The sequence below is a fragment of the Sturnus vulgaris genome, chromosome 1 (assembly GCF_052056855.1).
Source record: "Sturnus vulgaris isolate bStuVul1 chromosome 1, bStuVul1.hap1, whole genome shotgun sequence".
In the NCBI taxonomy this organism is placed as follows: Eukaryota; Metazoa; Chordata; class Aves; order Passeriformes; family Sturnidae; genus Sturnus; species Sturnus vulgaris.
The window spans coordinates 113550708-113572462 of record NC_142243.1 but is presented as its reverse complement, the minus strand read 5'-3'; the positions used below and the strand labels follow the sequence as shown (position 1 = coordinate 113572462).

Here is a 21755-nt window from a genome sequence, read left to right as displayed (position 1 = left end):
AAGACACTTTTATGTCTCTAGTCAACAGTAAAGGCTTAAACGTAGCCAAGTTTACTCCAATAAAATAAACAGTTTTGACACACAAGTGAACAAAATAAACTTGAGCACAGTACATAGTACAACCACCCATGAGTTTTCCTGGTTTAATTTCCTAGAGTTTCTACAGCCTAGAGAACAAAATGCATAAAATAAAGGATAACATTAAATAAAATATCTGACGAAGATCATATAAAATTTCATCACAAAAGCCACTTTGCAGAACGAATGTCTACAAACATTCCCATGGCGCGAAGACCTTTGAGTACGCAATATATGCGATACCTGCGTGTGCAGTAACAGTGCACAGCCTGCATACATGAACTCGCACGTATATATGTGACTCACAGGTGGAAACTAAAGTAAGAGACGCGCAGCCCAAGTGCGGGCTGCACGTCGGGCGAGCGGTCGGAGGGTGGAGTGAGAGGGACGGGCTGGGCGGCTGTGGCAGGCTCCAGCTCTGGCTCTGGCTCTCCGCGCCGGGCGGGCGGGCAGCCCGGCACTTTCCTTTTCGGCGCGGGGAGGAGCGGCAGCTGCGCAGGCGTTGCTCGCACCCTGTTGATTAGTCAGTGCTGGGATGGCGCTTCCTGGGCCAGGCGCGGCGGCGGCGGCGGGCGGCCCCAGCCGGTCCCGGGGGGCGGCAGGAGCAGCAGCAGCCGCAGAGGCAGCAGCAGCCGCCGCAGCAGCAGCAGCGGGCGCCCGGCGGGCCTCCCTCTCTGCCTAGCCCGCGTGTCCCGGGCGCCTGGCGCGGAGCGAGCCGCGATCCCTCCTTCTCTCCCTCCCTCCTTCCCTCCGCCCGCCCCGCTGGCAGCCGCCCCGCCGGGTGGGAGCACCCCGCCGGCGCTGCCTGTCTGGCCGCTCCCTCCTCTCCCGGGCCGGGAAGATGGACCCCGGCCCGCCGCTGGGCTGCAACCTCAAGGACGTGAAGTGGAGCGCGGTGGCCGTGCCCCTGGACCTGCTCGTCAGCACCTACCGGCTGCCCCAGATCGCCCGGCTGGACAGCGGTGCGTGGGGCGGGGAGCGGGGCCGGGCGGGCGCCGGGCTGCGGGCGGGCTGCCGGACACGGTGCCGGGAGCGCCCCTGCCTCCCGCGGCTCCCGGGAGCGCTCTCCCGGCGCTCCGGGAACGGGCATCTGCCGGCGCTCGCCGCGAGGCTCCCGCTCGCCGCGGAGTCCGAGCCTTGCTTGCTCTGCGCCAAAATATCTGGGTAATGTTCTCCCTTGTCCCCTCCGCGAGGGCAGCTCGGTGCAGGCTGTTTGCTGACAGCAGCCTGCCCCACTGAGAGAGGTCCTCGCAGTCCCAAATTAAGCGTGGAAGGGAAGGGCATTTTCAGCACTGGAGACCCGGTGTTGATGAAGCGATGCTACAACAAGGCCAAATAAGAAGGGATACAAAATAGCCAGATGGGCTAAATCCCTTGTGTTACAATTTCCTAAGAAAGCCATGGACCTGTATAAAGAAGGAGTAACATAAGAAGCCTTTACAGTCTGCAGATAACTTTTTATTACAGTTCACTTGAGTGCTCACCTGCCGTTTCCAAGCCTGCAGCTTTTTGTTTACTCCAGGAAATATGAATCAGGTCTAACAGAACAGCTATGACAGCACCGTTTTACCTTTCCTAGATCCATGTCTTGGAAAGTAACGTGTCGGCACAGAGAACTAGGGAAATACGGGAAATTTTTTTATAAAGACTCAGAGAGCTGCTTTGTAATAATGTGTATGTGCATTGCATGGTAGCTCCATGAAAACTGTCCAGCTCTCTAAAGGAATGCAGAAGATAACTTACGAATTGGAAAAAAATTCTAGGCTTTTTAATTCATTAGTTTATGAAGTCACCATGTACTTTTATGACATAATAGAGCAGCTCTTGATTTGTCAAGTTTTGTACTGATTTGAAAAGTTAAAAATGAGCACCGGCATCATCCTCTGTTACTTCCCAGTGTACAGGTCAAGACCAAGACTGTTTTATTACTTAACTGCAGTTTCCATAATGCGGTGGTGATTTTTGACTTTGCCCCTGGATTATGCAGTATCTTTCCTTTCACTTGTACTGCTTCCCCAGAGCTGGCACTCAGGAGCAGGTTAAAGAAAAGGGGTTTTGGTTTCTTTAACTGCATCTGCCTTTTCATCATCCTGTCAAATGCATGTTGTCCTGTGAGAATGGCAAAGCTGGTCTGTCACGGAGTTCCTCGTGGTAATACCTTTTGTCACTAGGAACAGCTAAGATGGCCTCCAGTCACTGCACTTAAGGCTGCTAATGTACTTGAGGCTCCTGGCACTGATTCAGGCTTTAACAGGATGTATATATTGATGACTTATTAATTTCCCTCTCTGTGTGTTATACCTCCCAATCTCCTTGCTCCTCTTGTCTTTCTTTGTTGGAAGGTACCTGAAGAAGCTTTGTGGGTAGAGAAAGTTTATGGGTTTTGAAGCAAGTGGCTGTTGGGGTTTTTCCACGGGGTGGTCTTGTATTGAAGCTGTTGATGGGAATATCCCATAATTGTTGTCGAGACAATGATGTTGTGACTTTTGTGGAAAGGCCTTTTTGTCCCGTTTGCCACATTTAAGAGTAAATGCAAAGGCAAATGGATGTAAACAGAGCTGAGCTCTTCTGCCCATGCCCTGAGATGGCCAGACATGAGGCAGCTGTTGGTGCAGGTGTCCTGCAGTAGTGGTTCAGCCCTGCACTAAGCCCTGGCAGGAGGCAGGCTCAGGTGGAGCTCTGTGTGAAGGGCTTCAGGTTGGAGCTGATTTAGATCTTCCCGGTTCAGTGGCTCGTGGGTCTGGTTTTGCCTACTCAACTGAGTGTACTTTTAACTTTAGGCGCTACAGACAGCAGACAAATCAATATTTTATAAAGAACTCAGACGCCATGGTCTTGGGGATATGAAGAGGTTGCTTTTCCTTTTTCCAGAGGAGGCTGCAATAAGAGAAAGCAACCGTGAATCAGTGCATAGCCTTCTAAAGGAGGAAAGTTGTGAAGGTGCAATGCTGGTGGAATTGACTGGAGCCCGGGCTGTTGCAGGATGGTTGCTCTGCATCCTAGTTCTTGTCTTGCAAAGTTAACAAGTGGAGCTCTGTCAGAAAATTTCTTGATGCAATGCTGAAGAAAAGAAATGCAGAGTCCAATCCAAATGTGTGTCATCCAGTGCTTAGGAAGTTTAAGGGTACTTCTGTTACCAAGGTAGTGTCTTGTGCCAGTTTTATCAGGGTGTGGCTCTTATCTTTCGGTCAGGGCTTGTTTGCACAGAAATGGCCCCATGTCTTTTTCAGGTGTTGAATTCCTCTCCAGGTCAGTGGAAACTGCGTATGTTTCATGCTGTTGGAAGTCAAACCACCTGTAGATGTCTGTCTTCAGTCACCTTTTGATTCTGTGGTTGGCCTCTGTAGCAGCAAGTTGTTTCTTGGCTGTTGTTTCAGCTTTCATGAGGTTTTGTGAAAGGCAGAATTTGTTTCTTGTGAAAGACTGGGATGTAGAGAGGATTGTAAAGCTGGAGTTGTATTCTCCTCAGAAGATGCCAGTTTTACTGTGTTGTTTCTACATTTCTTAATGGAGTTCAGCACTTGGTAGATAATGTTCTTAGATGACACCCACACAAGATGTCCAGTTTTGCACTATTGCTTCACCTTCTGGCCTTTCAGTATGAAGCGGAAGAATGATCAGTTCAGTTTTATTCTTTGAGCTTGGATGTGCAGCTCCTGGAAAATTGCCCTTAAGTAATTCAGTTTGATTTCTTGACAGGATGAAGTTATGAAATATTTATGTGCACTAAATTTGGTCCTCTGCTGAGAAGAGAGGGTTTTTCTTGATGGTATGGGAGGAAGTAATCTTTTGTTACATGAAGATATAGTTGGAAGTAGTTAGGCATTCATGCCTACATTATCCTTCTAGAAATGATAATTGTGTCAACTTCTGGGGTTTTTTTTCAGAGTTTGAAAACCTGAAAAACTTTTCAGGGTGGTATTTTTATTATTATTTTAAGACTGGTTATGTTTCAGGTTATGCTTTTGGATGCTGTTAAGTCATAAATCACATTTTGTTTGTTTCAATGTATTCGTGTGTTTTATTGTTTTGCTGGTAGATATTATTATATTAATTGAAGAAATAGACTGAAAAAAACCCCAAACCTGTCACTTTTGAAGGGAGCAAATGAGTTTTCTGGGGTTTTTTTTTTTCCAACTTCCATAACAACTTAAATATTTCTAGATGATAACTCAAATACAAAACTGCTAAGAAAGTGCTAAACACCCTCCTAGGGAAAATGCATGGACTTGATCTCACTCTGTGGAATTCACTGAGTGGGCTCTTTCAGATGAAAAGAAGCAAGAGCTGAAGAGCAGGAGAGGAGCGAGCTTTGTGCTGTGTTTTTCCTGTCCTCCCCCCTTCCGCCCCCTGGTCCCCGATTTGCATTGTCACAGCTGAATCCCACCCCAGTGAGAGACTTGCGGGTGGGTGCCGTGGGGAAAAGATTTTGCTCTGGGAACCCGCAGCAGAAAGAGATTTTATCACAGTGTGGTTGTTGCAATGGGGCAAAAGGTGAGCCTGTGAGAAGCAGGGCTGCACCTGAGCCTGGGCTTGGCTCTTCTCAGACCACCAAGAGAAAAAGCTGCCGGCAAAGCCGCCGCTGTGTCTTGTTGCTGGTGTGGAAATGTTGTGCGTGGTGATCTCAGGGCTTTCAATTTCTGGTAATTATTTTTCTAAGGATAATTTTGAAGGGTAAAAGAGAAATGCTATCAAGGTTAAGATCTGGAAAATATTGCTTTGCATAGAGCTGAGCTTTAGGCCAGGCTTTTTTTTTTTTTTTTTTTTTTTTTTCCTGTAAGCTTACTGCTCCCTTCAGACTCCCAAGAGCCTGTCATTCTTTTTCTTAGTGGAGCCCCCTTTTTCCCAGACAGTCCTGCTGTGTTTTCACAAGTACAGATCAGCCTTTGCTTGTAGGTATTTTTACCCATATATTGGATATGGAAGAGATCACAGAAATTCCCAGTTTGTGTACATAGACTAAAGTTTATGGAATTAAAAGGCCATGTGGTCCTCTGATTTTTTAAATTTTTTCACTAAGTGATGTCTAGGGAAAAAAAAATATGTGGTGGTGCTGTTGGGATCAAATATAGTGGCACTTGACCTCAACTCACAGAGAAGTGATTCCCTACTGTGCACGGCATGGAAAACATGCTGAACTTTTCTGCAAAGGAGATGATGGATCTCAGTAAGCCACTGTGACAGTGAAGGAAATTCTTCCTTATGCATTGTAAATGTGCTGTCAGATGAAATGGCAGAATTGGTGGCTGTAAAGAAAGGAAAAATCTGTAAAATGGGTAGCAGATTTAAAAGGTGTTTTTCTTCTTTCTTACCCTTAGGTGAACTCCTGTGCATATCAGTAGTGGGTAAATAGTGAGTTCGTACTGCTGTTGCTCCTGGGGACAAAGAGATTTTATTTAGTTTTATTTCAGGTTCTCTTTTTCTCTTCCATTTCAAAACTTTCTCATGACAACTGTCTACTCCAGTCATGTTCAGGGGACTATTGTTCTGTTCAGCACGTTACTGTAGAGCTGATTCCAGTTCTGGAAACTAAGCACCCTCACATCTTATCAAAGAACGTCGTACTCAGTAGAACAGCGTGGCCAAGTACATAATGAAAATTTTGCATTGCGTCACTCCACAAATTCGGGTTATCTGTGCAGCTGAACAATACTTTGAAAGTACAAAGAGACTTATTCTTTAAAGGTCTGAAAGCTGCTATCCGTGCTTTAATTGTCTTGAATGACCTCCTTCTTTTGAGAAGCTAGTGCAGCATGTCTCAGTAGTCTGCTATTGAATCAATCTTTAAAAGGCATCATGTGGGAGTAGGGCACAGCTTTTGAGCAGACCAAGAAAGAGGTTTCAGGTATGCTCAGCCCCTGGGCAATGGCCACGATCTGGTTGCCCACTGTAGGTGTGACTGCCTTGTCCAGTGAGGTGTGGTAGGTGATAGTTCTTATGTATGGGGCAGACAAGACAAGTGTTTGATTTGACAGCAAATATCCTCAAGATACGCTGTATCCACATGGCTTGACTTCTTCCCTAGGTGCTGAACAGCTTTGAAACTCTGACTGTTTATATCGGATGTTCTGCCATAAAAGAATAATTCCAGTAGCATCTCCTGCTTGCTTCCTCTACTTTCTACCTTCACTGTGCAGTCTGCTGTTTCCATCAAGACAATTGAATGAAAAAAAGCAATTGACAGGTTACCCACTAACCACTGCACCTGGGTTTTTGTTTTGGTTGGATTGACTTTTTCCTTTTCCCCTGCTGGCAGAGATGTGTTCTAGAAATATTTTAGTGAAAAAGCTTTTAATTCATCTAAAACTTGCAGCTGGTGAATGGTGTCTGTGAAGATTATCCTGCCTTTCTGGAGATGAAGGTCAGTACCTTGGCAAAACCTGTTTCCAGGGATACCCTGGACTTCCAGTGAGGTAGATAAAGAGTTCAGCATCATACCCATTTTTGTAGAGGGTATTGTGTGTTTTTAACCAGTCATTTGAGCCCTTGGTAGTGTCTTAGGGCTGCTAGGATGTAAAAGAGTTTCATTGCTCTTATTTCTTGTGTGCTTAATAAATGTTCATATACTTCTTTGTTATTCAAGACATGAAACTCTTTGTTTCAATTTCTAAAGTTTTGACTTTGTGAGGTGAAGCCTTCATGTACATAACTGGATAAACACTTCCTGGATAATTATGCAGTTCAGGTATTGGAAGGTGAAATACCTGGAATTCAAGTGCTATAACCTTAAGTTCTACCCCCTCCCCCCCCCCCATTTAAATTACATCTAGCTTTCAAATAAAGCCCAAGATACACATAAAATCTAAGGTATTAAGGTGCCTCAAACAGTTGGTCAAACCCCTAAGCTTAAAACAAATGTGGTGTGATGAATCATATGCTGCTGTTGCAAGGAATGGTATAAGTCTAGCATAGGAAAGAAGGGCTTCGTTGTTTTCTGCTTTGTCTGTAAGTGCTGTTCTGGAACTAGGTGTTCCTGGCTTTGGTGATTACGTGAACTGGCACTCCCTGTAATGCCCCAGCAAAGGCAACTATGCCAAGATGAAGTGCTGGAGGATATTGGACAGCATGGTCTGGTGCAACAGGATTTGATGGAAGTTGTGGGAAGAGCAGCAGTGTGTTCCAGTCATTCCAGTGGTGGTTTGTCAGAAGCAAAGGGCATGGGTGTTGCTGTGTTTCCTTTTGGCATTAGGAGTAACAAGTTGGTTGGATTAGGGCAGCTTAAGTCTCTCCCCTATAGGAAAATATTCATCATCTTAATGTGGATTGCATATGACTCAAAACCAACCTTCATAAAACTCAGTGAGCCAATATTTCAAGTCTGAAATTTTTTGCTTTTAATGGTGCTTCTCTTTGCAGAGTTGTACGTAGAATTTGTGGTCTGCGATTTTCATACCATTTGCAATATGAAAACCTTGTGGAGCGAACTTCACTGTGCCTCCACCTGTATGCCATGTCTGCTCATCTAAAGGGCTTAGCACAGAAATGTAAAATTGAGGTATATAAGCAGATTGAAGAGTGTCTTTGCTGAGGATTAGAGCCACATCTGCACTGCAGTCTCTGAGGTAGTGTGCAAGTCTGCATAAAATGAATAAATCACAGCTTTGCCAGGGCACCTGCATGCTTGGCTGAGGCTTTGCACCAGCAGGAATAGCTGCTGTGTCTCAATATCTCCTGTACTGTTGCTATGTGATGTATTGACCTCTCAGGCTTGGTGCTGCATGCTGGTGGGAGAAGGGTCTTCCTGGGGCTGGGGAGGGTGTGGTGTCACCCTCACCCTTCAGGTTGCCTGTTATATGGAGGGAGATGCTCCTGAGACTGCAAGTTGCACACTGAGTACATCACGACGAAGATGTGAAATAGCTGCCCGAGCTGTGTGTTTGGGGGGTGTGGGGAGCCCTGTGCCAGGGATTGCAGCATCTGCACACCCAGGCAAGAGCTGATGTGCTCTCAGCAGAGGAGTGGGTGGTGATTTTCCCAAGAAAAGCAGCAAATCTTGTTGCAGTGGGGATGGTCACTTGGAACTTCCTGGAAGTGCAAACCTTCAAGAAATGAAAAATTTTTGGTTTTGGGGTGTTATAATCTTGTAATCACAGAGAACTTGGATGTGTGTGGATTTCCTTGTTCTGTGAGAATATCACTGGGCTTCTAAGAAAACCAAGAATAAAGATTTAAACATAGTCTCAGAGGCTGGAAGATGTCCAAGAGCTCAAACCTGATGAAGTTGATACTGGAGTTGCTTCATACCAGGACTGAACCCTAGTGACTCAAATGTTACATGAAACACAACATGCTGCAATTCTGTTTGTGAAAAGAGCAGGGAAAACATTGTGGTGGCGACAAGGAAGTTTGGGCATTTTTCCTTACAGTCAGAGCTAGAGGAGTGGAAATAAAAGCTGAGTAGAGAAGTAAAAGCCCCTTTTGATGGGCAGTTATATGCCATGTGCTGCTTTGCTTTCTATCTTGGTACCTTCATGGCAAAACTTCTACCTGGCATGGGTAAGGATGTGGCTCAATGGGTGACAGGCTTCCAGGGACAGGCTGGGGAACTGCAGCCACTCTTTAGGGGAGCACCAGCTGCTGTCTGGGATACAGTGTGGGGGTGTGCATCCTCCAAAGGTGATGTGCTGGACTAGAGGCTGTGTAGGGACACTGTTCTGCTCTGCAAGGAAGATCTGGACTAGTTGCACAGAGTACAGAGATTAACCACCCTAAATAGAGTTCATAAGCCTTCACTCTGTCCTGAAGGGACAGGCTGTTTGCCCAAGGCTGACCCAAGGGCACAAGTGGAGGAAGGTCCCTGCATGCAACATAAGCAGTCATTTCAGAACTGCCTCTGACTTGGTGTTGCACTGCCAGGGCTGTTGCTCAGCACTGCATGAGCTGGGCAGCCAGGCTGAAGCACAGCATGTTTGCCTTGCAGCTGGGGTTGTAAGAGCTATGCAGTCTAAATACTCAAGTTACTAACTTCCAGGAGCTACTTACAAGTAGCCCACAAATGCTTGGATACCCCCTGTCCTGTGTTTGTTTTTCAGTTTGCAGTTTTTCTGTTGTTGTGGTTCCAACTGGCAGTTTTGCTTACTTGCCCCACTGAAAGCTATTCTTGCTGCTTCTTGGCACCTCACCATTTTGCAGATGAAGGAGGGAAGATTGGGATGGGAAAATGAAGGAAATTTTTTCTTTAAGGAGGGGGACGAAAAAAGCATTTGTGCACAGATCTTCTTGTCCAGCTTTCCTGTTGCATCTTTCAGTGTGTCCCTTTAGAGCATGGTAGGTTCAGGGAACCCTTGGCTCCCATCTGTGTCATTTGTTCCATGCCCCAAGCTACTGTCCTGCACCCGTGGGCTTCCAGGAGGTGTTGCAAGGTTATCTGAAAGGTTAATGTCAGGTAAATCTCGCAGCACTGTCCAGCAGTGGCAGAATGGAGCAGTGCAAGGAGCTGCTTCCCTTATCCTTTCTTCTCTTCACAGAGGGTAGTCTTTCCATTCATCCCTTTCATCTGTTGTGCTGTCTTCTTCCATCACCTGTGCAAACTCTACTTCTTCATCCCTCCATACCCTCCTCTTTTTGCTTTGCCCTCTTCTTTTTCCCTCAGCGTGGAGGAAGCTGGGGTGTTTCTTGGACCAGAGGGCAACGTGGTGTTTTGCTGTGTGTGTTCCAGGAGGGATAGGTGTGTATATGCTGCCAAAAGTGAGAAAGCAAGCAGGCAAAGTGATTTTAGGCATTTCTAGAGACTTCAGTGTTTCTGGTTACTGGGAGCAGAAGCTGGAATTACAGCTCCTTCTAACAGCAACGAGCTGCAATTCCTTCCCTGCTGCAGAGGGATGGCTGATACCAGCACAGAAAACGTGGAATCTCCCCCTGTGGAGTCCTACACTTTGCTGCTAACGTGATGTTTTATTTAACTAAAGTGAAGGGAGTTTTGCTGGCAGGACTCAAATGTGAATTGATAGGCTTTGCATGTAATGCTTCCTTTTCTTAGCCCACACTGATTGCTGGCTTGACCTAGAGAATGAGAGTGGGCATGCTGTATATTTGTAAGAATAATAGTAATCTTTGTCCATTTGTGATATGATATGATGAGCCAAAAGGAGAATCTTAGGTGTGTATCTTTGCTGAAAGACTGGCTTCAAAACGTTTAATTATTCCTGCTTCTTTCTTTTTGTTTAGGCTTCTCTGTATTCAAAGGACAAACTGCCCTGTTTCCTCTTTGAAGGGGCCACAGGCACATGCATAGAGTTAAATCTGAGATCTTACCCGAGTTGCACTTACGTAATTTCATTATGGTCAGACAATTTTTTTCCTGTCTTAATCTCTGAATGTAAAGCAGAAAACTCACAGCAGGAAAACATGAAAAGCATCAGCATATGTGTGACTCAGAGAGGTGAGAGGGCTCAAAATACAAAATGTAGTAACACACACGTGTTGCTGCAGCCCCTGGACCCAGGATGTGGCTGCAGACCAGCAGCAAAGCTGTAACAGCACTGCAGCCAAATGTAGGGCGAGCTGGAGGAGAAGATTTTTCTGTTGCATGTCTTATGGGTTGCAATGTCAAATATCATTTGGATTCCTGTCAATACATAACCAAATATCTTAAGACCAAATTGCCTGTGGGCAAAGATAAATGTGCCCTCAAGGGGAGAGTGAGGCATGATGGGCTTTTTTTATTCACTCTGTGTTCTGCATGCTGCTGACCAAAAGTAAAAGCTTTCCTTTCCACAGGAGGGTGGCTTGTTTTTTGGTATTTTTTTTTTGTGTGTGCCTTCTTAAGATGATAGAAATATTATCAAAGAGCTGTTATTCACTTGTCCCTTACGTTTTATTAAAAGCAAATCCATTCTTTTTATACGTCACAGCTTAAGTATAGATTTCTCTGAAACAATGGAAATAAACTGCCTTCAGGATTAAGACTGTTCTTGATCAGAAAAGATGTAGGGGCTGCTTTAAATGTGTTCCTCCTGTTAGTATTCCCATATTACTTGGATACTGTTCCAGGATGTAGGCAGACCAAAGAGGTGCCTAATTAGAGCTGAACATCCATACTTCTGTCCCTGTATGCAGTCAGTCCACGTTTGAAGTGGCATTACCTGCCTATTAGTGATACCTGGATTTTTCCAGGTTGAGCAGAGGGGGTAGGGTGGATGTAGCTGAAATGCAGAGGCAATGACAGCTCCAACAATCGGGTGCCATGTGTGCACAATCCATTAGTGCTCGGACTGAGGGCAAAGAGAGGTTGGCCAGGCCACTGGGCAAGCAGAGCTGAACTTTTATTCACTTCCAGCTGTTTTTATTTCATCCTTAACCCAGGCTGCAAGAAAGATAAGAGACAAATTAAATTGTAATGATGAGTTCTCTGAAAGCCAAAGAAAACTATGCTTGAGCAGCTCCTGCATTTGGGCTACTTTGTTTTTAATTGGGAGCTTATCCAAGATGCCCTAAGTTCAAGCAGGGATCACTGCTGTGCAGCACAAAGTGCCGTAGTGTCCCTTTAGGACTTGGGCTATATAATGAGAGGATAGAGCATGTTTACTTGGATGCTATTTTAAAATATCATCTAATTATAAATAACTGTCAATGAGAGCTCCCCAGCTCTCATGCTGTGCCCAGGAAAAGTCTGAATGAATAGACTGTTTCTCTGTCTGCCAGGGTAATCTGGAATCAAATTCCAACTCTTAAATCCATGAAGTTGGTAGGGTTAAATTTTTCTTCATCAGAATCCCAACTCTGGGGTACTTTACCCAGCTTTCCCTGACCACACTGCCTGAGACTTGTGCAGCAGCAGAGGTGTGCAGCTGTCTCTGGCTTGATCAGGTGAAGCAACCACTCTGTATCTGTGCCTGGACATAAGTAGGAAGTCAGTAACAGTGTGTTAAGTGCAATGCTGAATACTGACCTCCCACCTCTTAAGTATTAAGCTTCTCCAGCTGGGCACCTGATGCTAAACAGGCACTTGGAGGTGTGTCTTCCAGTGGACCTCACAGTATTTATAGACACTTCTGAGCAGGAGTCCTCTAGAATGAGGAATGCGTGCCTCTAGTGAAAGAGAAGCTCGGTTCTCTTAATGAAGTATTTAAAGGAGCTGATTTGTATTGCAGCAAACTTCTCAGAGGTCTCATTACTGCTGTGTTTTTCCTTTGGTCAGGTAGTGCTGTTGTTCTCTTTACCTATCAGACTGCTTTTGAAAGCTACTCTGCTTTTGTCCTTTCTAGGCCCGATGCCTTGATTGCAAATGGCAAATAAATATTTTAACTTTTTTACCCCCTCGACTTTCGCCATGAGAATTCAAAATGGAAAATTAACTACATATGGGATCAACATAATTCTTTTCTCTCATTCCCTATGGTAACAATAAAATAGGCTGGAACCTCTCTTGCATGCAATGAAAAGTTACTTAACTTTCTCAGTATTTCTAACCTGTGACCATTTTAAGTGCAGCTAAACTTGTCATTCCTTGCTGTTATTCTTAGCACTTCTGATTTTTTGTGGTCTTAGGTGACTTCAAAACCAGAGAGCTTTCTCCGTAAGAATCTCGTCTTTTTAAGGAATGGAATGGTTGTAAGATTTTTTTTTTCCTTCCTTTTTTCACCATGCCAAATAATTGGCACTAATAATTGGCACATATTCAACATGTTGCAGAATATCAGAATAGTATAAAGAATTGCTAGTATTTTCTAGGTTGTTGTAAGTAACCATGGTATTTGACTGTTTTGTTTGATCAATCATAGAACTAAATCTGTCATGAGGATACAGCAAATCTGCAGTTACATCTGATGATGCTCAATATTAGTAAGAAGAGTAATTATGGTGGCAACAGAAAGTTACTCTGTTTTGGAATGCGAGTGTTAAGATGTTGTTTTACTGAGTGGTTTTTTCCCCCTGTGTGGGAGTGAAGAGCAGTCTGTGTTGAAAGATGTGTTTTGGCTTGTTTGGCTTGAATTCATAAAAAGTAAGGTTTCTCATTCTGGGATGTTAGTTCTGAAGGCTTGAAATAAACACAAACAAAGCTCAATGAAATCTGTGTTGTTACTACTCTTTCTTTTTTTTTCTCACTAGTTTTCTTATGAACACAAAGAAAGCAAGATGCCAAGGTTCAAACTGTGAGATTGCTGAAGTAAGCAGAGAGGCAATTTACCATCAGTGGCAGTGGCACCAAAATTCCACTTACTGCTTATTTAAAATATTTGTTCTTCTCTTCCCTGCAGTAGGTCAAACAGGTTTTTTTTGAAGACTCACTGAGATGCTGTCTTTGTATATTTGCAGCTAGGGAAAAGCTTGCCTTAGAACAAACTGGATTTTTCAGTGGATTAATCTGTACCATAGCTTTGTAATGAGATTATGGTTTATGCTGATTTGTTGCAACAGCACTGGTATATCCAGTCATTCCCATAGCAAAATGCTAATCCTAGAGAAATAAATCTGTCTTCTTGCTGGCAGGCATAGAAAGAATAGGTGGTTGGGAGTCTCTGCTATCTTGTTAGGTATTAGTGGGTGATAGCTTAAGTTCAGCATCAGTTGGATTGAAGCAACTTGATTTTATCAGGCTTTTGCAGAGGGACTTGAAATTGCAGAAATAAAGCCTTATCTCCTTTCTCTTGATTGTGAAATACTTAATGGTTGCCCAGAGCAAAGTCTGATCACAGTACTGTGAGGCTGAAGGATTACATCAATGCACAAAGTACCCCAGGTAGTAATGTAAGGTGCTCTGAGGGTGATGCTGTCCTTGCTCCTTCCTTGCTGAGCAGGTAGGGTCAGTGAAACAAACTGGATTCCCATTCAGACGACTGAAAACTGTTGCAGTGCAGCCAACAGCAGTTGCATTTCATCCAAGGTGTACAGTGGCAAGAGGCTTCATCTGGGACAAACTGTTTCTTGGGTAGATGCATCTTGCCCAGCTCTCCCTGAAGCTGCTGGAAGATTGTGTCCCTCCCTCCACCATGCAAGGTGCAGACAAGTGTAGCTGCTGGTGGCAGACCTTGCTGCAGATGGGTGGCTTTTGGGCAGCGCTCTGGGCTGGATGAGTTTGGACAAGTCTCATGGGCATTTCCTGCATTGTCTCAGCAGTGAATTGACGAAGAGATGACGTGAAAATGTTGTTGAGTTTGTGAGGACGCAACCTGAGCTGGCATGGATCCCTAGCTCTCAAATAAAAATATTTTTGAAACCTCTTTTTTTTTTTTTTTTTGTAACCTCTTTTGTAGTTAAAAAGCAACTCTAAATACCAGTAGGTTGAATCTTAATCTGACAGACAGCATACAAGAATTTCAACTAATTTTCCCTCAACTTCCACACTTACAACTTTTCTCCACTTCTTGTTTTGGCAAAAGAAGGAAGAATGTAAGTCATCTTAAAATCAAAATAAGTATGAATCCGTATGCTACCAAAGGAAACTTTTCACCCACTGGAAGACATGAGAAGTCTGTGCTGTGATGGAAGGTCAAGTCAGTAGTACGTTGGAGGAGTGTTAAGTTGCAGTTTTAATCGTGAAAGAAATGCTTGTTGGTCCAGATAATGGGAAGCAGCACAAATGAATGTGCTGCAGGAATGGAAGTATTAAATGGAAGCACATATTGAAAACTACTTGGGAATTTGTTTGAGAAGGAAGAAGGGAAACTGAAAAGTGAGGCTGATTATCAATAGCCCTAGATATAACTGGAAATTTTTTCTAAATCCTTGTGTTGTAAGCTCAAAAGATTGTGTAGCTGTGTGTAGAGCCTTCTGCTTTCATCTTTCCCACTATGCTCAGACACAGAAAGTCAGTTGAGACCACTGTCAGGCTTTCCTAATGAATCTGCCCACTTTAAATTAAAAATTTAGTACACTACATTATATAGCCCTGAGATGTTTAAATTTTAATGTGGTTTGTTTTGGTTGGGTTGTTGTAAGATGTTTTTTCATCTTACTTCTAGAAACTACAATATTTGCTCCTAGAAATTACAATATTTACCCTTTTAACTTACTGGCAGTCTAAATACAGACTTTGCATGATACACTCCCACACAAGTTGTTATGCTTTCTTTTAAGCAAGGAAGTTTCTCTGATCAGTTTCTCTGATGTTAATTTTTTAATGAACCCTTTTTTGTGTCTGTATGGAATCAGAAAGACTGATAACATGAAGTGGCTTTCAGAGAAGGTTTTTCTTCAAGTAGTAGTTTTGTTTTCTACAATTGCATGCTCTTTCTACTTCTCTGCCATTGTGCATTTTATACAGGAGTAATTCTCTTCAGCATCTGTTCAGTCATAGTGACGTTCAAAAAAAAAAAAAGTAGGTCTAATGTTGCTACAAGTGGGCTTCATCATGTAGCAAAATATTTCTAGGGTTTTCTTCCCCTTCATTTAAGGAACATTACATTGGCGTGAAATTTTTCCCTACAAATTTCCTTTGCTACTTCACTCTGGAAAATTCAGATGCTGTTATCTACCTAAGGAACTTTTTCTGCTGACCTACATCACAGACCAGTGTTTTTGCCGAAGAAATAGCTCTGACTGGCTGAACAGCTCGATGGAGACTTGACTCAGTAAGGAAGGACGGTGCCAAAGCTTAAGCAAGCAAACCACCCTAATTTAATATTTATTAGTCTTTGACATTCATTGAGGTGCGTCTCCATAGATAAAATACCCAGCAGATAGTCTGCAGTATGATGCAGCGTGCAGAAAACAAAAGGTTTGACTTTCTCCCTCCACCCTCCCTCAGAGTTCAGACCGAGTTCTCATAAGGAGAGGTGGCACAGCCTGCTAATTAGTAATAAAATAATTTGTCCTAATTTAAATATTCAGGCTTAGCAAAAACTTTTTTGTTTCTTTACCCAAAATGTCAATCCCAAACTCATCATTACAAAAGAAGAAAGCTCTAAGTATCAGTGAAATGATCTGTGGGAGAAGAGGCAGCTGTTGTGCTGGTGGAATGCTGTGGCAGTAATAAAACTGGGTGCTGGAAGTGGTGAAGGATCACATGTTGACAGCACTGTGCAAGTCGGATGGAAGCTGTCCTGTGCACTGTTGCAAGGAGCTTGGAGTTTTCTTTCAATAACTCACTGCCCATGCTAAAACTCGGAGGGTTTTTTTATGTATTTTTTTTCCAAGAACTTGTATTCTTAAAACAACACACTCAGTGCAGTGCTGCTTGAGTGCTAGTGGTGCTTCTGTGTGTCCCTGAATCAAATGAGTACAAATTCAGATTAACAGTGAATGCTCTTTGTGATGCAGCCTGGTGTACATCTTTTTGTTTTGGCTTACTTGGTTTGTGTGGGACAAGAAGTTGCCATCTGCTGTTTTTTTGTGGATGTTATGCCTTTGACGTTGTGTTGTATTTTAGAAGATCAGAAGCCCAAACAAACAACTGACTAAACAAGAACCAAAGTGCTGAGACCTCTTTGAAGATTATGTAAAGGATTAACCCACCAATGAGAGGAAACAAAGACTCTCAGATAAGAATGGCTCTTGAGTTACTATTGATCTTTTCTTGCTTATTTTAGTTTTTTTAAAGACAAAAGAATGTTGTGGTACCCAGCCTTGTTTTAACACCTGGTGGTATTGCAAAGCATACCTTGGGAAGGCTTGCAGGTACCTGTGGTGCTCCCAGACCCTCACTGCCAAGGAGACTGAAGTGTGTGATGCCTCATCAGAGCATCACAGATGCTGTGTGTTTCTGACCTGTGTGTGGTCTCTTCAGGTGTGCTGTCCCATCACTGCTCAGCCCTGGGATTCCCATTTTTAGATGGGTTCCCCCCCCCCAAGCTTTTATGCTGAGAGGAGGCCTTGGCTTCATTTTTTGTGTTCTGTGGATCTTCCAATAAGATGAAAAGAAATTGAATTCGTCTTAAGGTGTTACCTTGTGTGGGAGTTATGTGACTAGCTGTGTCTGTAGAAACACAAATTTGCCTTTCCAAAAACAAGACAGCTTGTATTAGTTTGCTGGAGTCGGGTTTTGTAGGTTCTTTCTTTTGCCATGAAAAGGCAGCACTGGCATTTATATTTGTGCTAGCACTGTGACCTCCCACTGACCCAAAACATCTCTTTGCACAAAGCCATGCAAGTCTGTAATACTGTCTTTTTTTTTTTTTTTTTTTTTAAACAAGAGATAGATTATAACTTCATTTCATACTGTGTGGGGCTGTCCTTTTGTTTTCATGATGGGGTAGGGTAATGTTAAGGTTTATCTTAATGCTTGGCTTGTTTGGTCCTCAGCTAGGGAAAGTCCAGGGAAGCTGCATGCCCAGTGAAGCAGGCACTGTGTAAGTAGGGCTCCTCAGTGCAATGGGAGCATGATGAGTGAGAATCTTGCTTCTTTCTTTTTTTCTGGCTTCCAATAGTTTTGCTTTCTCTTAGCTTTCAGTTGTTGCCAAATAAACCTCCTTCCCCTGTAACATTAGCCACATGCTGACAGGTCTGCCTAATTATTTCACAGCATAGGTGCTCACCTGTCCAGCCAGCCACCTCTTTTTCCAGTTAACACTTCATTCCTAGCAAATGTCAGTGCAAACTTGAGGGGGAATAATGTTGATGTTATTCTTTTGTGTGGTTTGGTAGGTACCTGGCTGAGCACCCAGTCATGATTTTTAATATTGCTGAGATTTTCCTATATAATGATATGTAACGTGATTATGGAACATTAGATGGAATAATTAAACTCACCACCTACTTAACTGACCAAGACAGTCTGGGTGATGCATTTAATTGTATGGCATCTGTTACCTTGCATGCAGATGGTGTTCAGGCTTAATGAAAACACATGGCCCTAAGTCTTGCTGAGTTTTCCCTGGGGTTTTTACAGGCATCTTTTTCATCAGTTATTTCACAAAAGCCATCTTATGTTTCTTGTGAGCTCCTGGTTCTTTTCCATCCAGAAAGAGCAAATTCAGCGTGCTCGAACTGATGTGCAAGGGACAGCATTAAGCTCACTTTGCAGTCTGCTGTGATGAATGAGATGAGTGGAATGTGTCCATAACCATCTTCCTGGCAGGAGGAAATGGTGTCTAGCTCATCTGGTGTGTGTCAACGGAATCTGTTGCATTACTGGAACCTTGCATGTGACAACTTCTCTGAATTACCTGGTTACCTACTATTTTAATGTCTCTAGACGTAAAGCTTGTGCTTTAAGGCAGTGATGCAAACTCTCAGCCACAATGACAAAGTGTGTGGCATTATAAAGCATTTGTATTCCTGTACATCACTGCTTATTTTTAGCAGTGTAGTTTCTGTGAGTCATATTGGCCTGAACGTTTTGCAGTAACTGGAATGCTAGTTTTTCAATATTAGGAGGAGAACCTTAAAAGTTTTGTTGTTGGTTCTTTTCATTTGTTTCATGAACTTTCTTTAGTGGTTGGTGTTGAAAAATCATTGTTGTCTTTGGCAAGCAGAGTTCGTGGGACCTGTGTGAATTTTCTTCTGTGGGCTGTAATGGGACATAAGTAAAAGGCTCTTCTATGAGAAGGTGGTCAGTCACTGGAACAGGCTTTCCATGGAAGTGATCAGGGAACCAAACTTGTCAGAGTTCTAGGAGCATCTTGATGATACTTACCCATATGGTTTAGTTTTAGGCAGTTCTGTAAGAAATGAGCAGTTGGGCTTGATGATCCCTATGGGTCTCTTCCAGCCTGAGATGTTCTATGATCCAGGAGGAAGCAAAGAGGAGACAGACGTGCTCAGACCCTTCAAAACTGAAGTGGTCTTCAGTTCTTCTCCCAAGGCTTTGGGGAATTCACAGATATTTTGGAGTTGTGAAATGCTAAACTAAATGAAAATGTATATGTCTTTAGAAAGTAAGCAGTGACAACAACTTGCAGAAAAGTCTCTTTTGAAAAGAAATGTTTCTTTTTGTGCTGCAGCATAGACGTTTATAAACTCAGTCCCTTCATGTATTTGACCTCTATTTACTCACCTAGTTCTTAAAAAGTGCAGGTGAAGACAGAATTTCATCTCTGAATTTGTAGATGGAGGTATCCTGTTCCTCCTCCATCAGTCTTGCTACAGTTGTTAGCAGTTAATTTCAAACTGGAATGTTTACAATGACAGAGTCCAGATTTGCCATATATGGGTGACTCAGTTTTGGAACTGGAAAGAATTATTGAAGTAGTATTGCATTTAATGTAGATAATATTCAATAAGCATGGGACTCTTGATTAAGCAATTACCTTTTTTTTAAATAACTATATCAACATGTGAATGGTTTTCCTGATCAGTGTTTCTCCTGTAACTACTCTTCAACAAGGGTGATGTTGGCAATATTAGAGGGTTTTAGGAATTGTACAGAAATGGATCATGCAATTAAAAAATGATAGTGAGTCTTATTTGCGACGAACACCTGAAGACCTATTTCAGTCCTGCTTTGGTGGTGCTGAGTAAAAAACCCAAATACTGATTGCTTGTGGGAGATCCGCTTGTGTTGGAAGATACTGGCTAAGTTTTCAGTTCAGAGGTGTGAGGCTTTTAATCTCAGTCAAGGATGGGTGTTGACATTTGATTTAGTGTTTAGGAGCTGTTAGCAAATTATGAGTGTCTTAGTCTTGGGCATTATTATGAATAAACTTGACTCATATTTTGGAAGGAGGCAGGCAACTTGGGGAAAGGTGGGGAATTGCATGTGGTAGTTCATTGCTCCTCTTGACTTTTATTTGGGGGGATAAAAGACCAGCACAAGTACTTGCCTGTAGATTCTTTGTAGTGGTTTAATTATATTGTGGGCATGTGGGGCGGGGAGGAGAGGGTGAAAAGATAGAGCAGCTAATCCATACTGGATCATAAGAGACAAAACTGTTACTAAAGACGAGTGGTCTGTGTTCTCTATTTTCTCATGGCATTTTATTTTTATGTAAGCAGCAGCCTGGGAGTGTGTTGAATAGGTGAGAACTGAGTTGCGTAGCTGGTGAATGTGAGGCTGCCGAATTCTCTCCCACACAGCTAAAACGTAATTAATGGAAAGCTTGCATAACTCACGCCATTTCAGGGGTGGGAAATCAGATTGAATGTGTGTGGCTGTTTTGCAAGGTATGGTTGACTGAGAAAAGTGTAAAGGGCTAACTAAGCCTGGGCTGGATTGGGCTGGGTCAGGAGTAGTGCAGGGAGGGTCAGAAGTGTCTCCTGCCTGGAAGGTCCTTTCCTCCAGGAAGAAAACACTTTAAAATCAGTGAGCAAGTCTTATGGGAGAGACAGAGTAGAAGAAAAGGGAAGGAAGAAGTGAGTTGCTTTGTTGTCCTCAGTCACATTTTCCTTGCATAGCTTGGAGACCATGATTAGCCAGGTGTTTTTGAGAGTCCTTTAATCCCTTGGTGACAAGGAGCCTCTTCCTATAAAGCAAACCTCAGGAATGTCTCACCTATGGTTAGGAAAGATCAGGGCTTGGTAAGGACAGACCTGCCCTTTGTTAAGAAGCCAAGGGGAGTGTCAACTCCCTGTCACATCTGCTTCACCTTGTCTCCTCCAGTCTCCTGTGGCAAAGCGCAAAATTCGTTTCCGATGTAATCGGTTGCAGCAAATAATTGGTGTAATGAGAATTGTGGTTTCCAAGGTTCTGTTTTAAAAAAATACAGCTACTTCCAGCTGCAGACTCAATTACGTAGTCACCCTTGAGCCTGCCTTACTAATCTTTTTTTGCACTCACCTGTCCCACCCAGTTTTAGTGGAGCAACCACTTAAACAGATCTCAGCTTGTGAGCCATGACTGGAAGCACCTTTTCATAATGTGTGTCTTTATTTTCCTGAGAATATCTTCCTCAGATTCTTCGAGGGTGACCCATACTGTAATTATTTCCCTGCAATTCTGGATGTAGAGTCCAACCTCCCTTATAATTTTTTCTGAAATTATACCTACAGATTGTAAGGCAGAGAAAAAGTATACCAGAGATGGTTTGTGTTTTATTCCAAACTTGTTAACACTGTCAGTGAAACTAGTAAAATACTAGGTCTTCCCTTAGGTATCATTGGTTGAATTTTGTTGTGGGACAGAATAATTGCTTGTTGCCACAGATTATAGGAAGCATGACTGTAACTCTCAAAACTGAAACATGAGTTTCAAATAGCACCATTTATTATTATTATTGTTGTTGATCCTATTATTATTATTACTGTTATTGTTGTTATTATTATTGCGTTTTTCCTCAAAATCATAAAGCTTTGGAGCAAGCTGAAGATAATTTTTATACATTTTAGAGGTTGCCCTGTGAGAAGAAAACAGGAGATGCTCGAGGTCTGATAATTTGCTAAAACTTAGCAGATTCATAATTCCTTCAGCAAATATATCTGAATTTCTTTCAAGATGGAAAAAAGTTCCCTGGTGCTGCATGGTAATTTTTCCACTTTTCCCTAGGCTTTACAAGATCCCTTATCCCAGTGTGCTGTGGGGGCAGGGGTGGTGCTTCCCAGGGATCAGGAACTGGTGTTAAACAGCCTTCCTGTCTGGGCTGCCAAGGGATGTGGTCCAAGGAACACCTGGAAGCCAGTTCATTAAATGGCCTGTTTACCTGGAAGCTACTTTCTGTGCTGTGGAAAAGGAAACCTAGAAATGTACTTTCGTAGGAGCAAGAATAACTCGTACTAAGGAGCTTTGTGTACCTTCTGGCTTCTTAATTTTATTTTTTTTTTGTTTCTCCTCTACACCCCTATCATAGCAGTTTACCCATGGTTATAAGTTAAAGACACAAATGGGCAAAACAGGAATGTTTTTAAGGTTTAACAGGCCATGGAAC

The 21755-nt window shown here is 43.1% G+C and overlaps 1 protein-coding gene across 1 annotated transcript in view; it reads left to right on the top strand.

The window, feature by feature from the left end:
* The first annotated feature begins 724 nt into the window (after window positions 1–724).
* GAREM1 (GRB2 associated regulator of MAPK1 subtype 1) overlaps window positions 725–21755 on the top strand; it is a 100901-nt gene continuing 79870 nt past the window's right edge. The window contains exon 1 of the mRNA XM_014874305.2: window positions 725–1040. Within this exon, the coding sequence (XP_014729791.2) occupies window positions 920–1040 (121 nt within the window). The 5' untranslated portion in view covers window positions 725–919. The remainder of the gene's footprint in view (window positions 1041–21755) is intronic.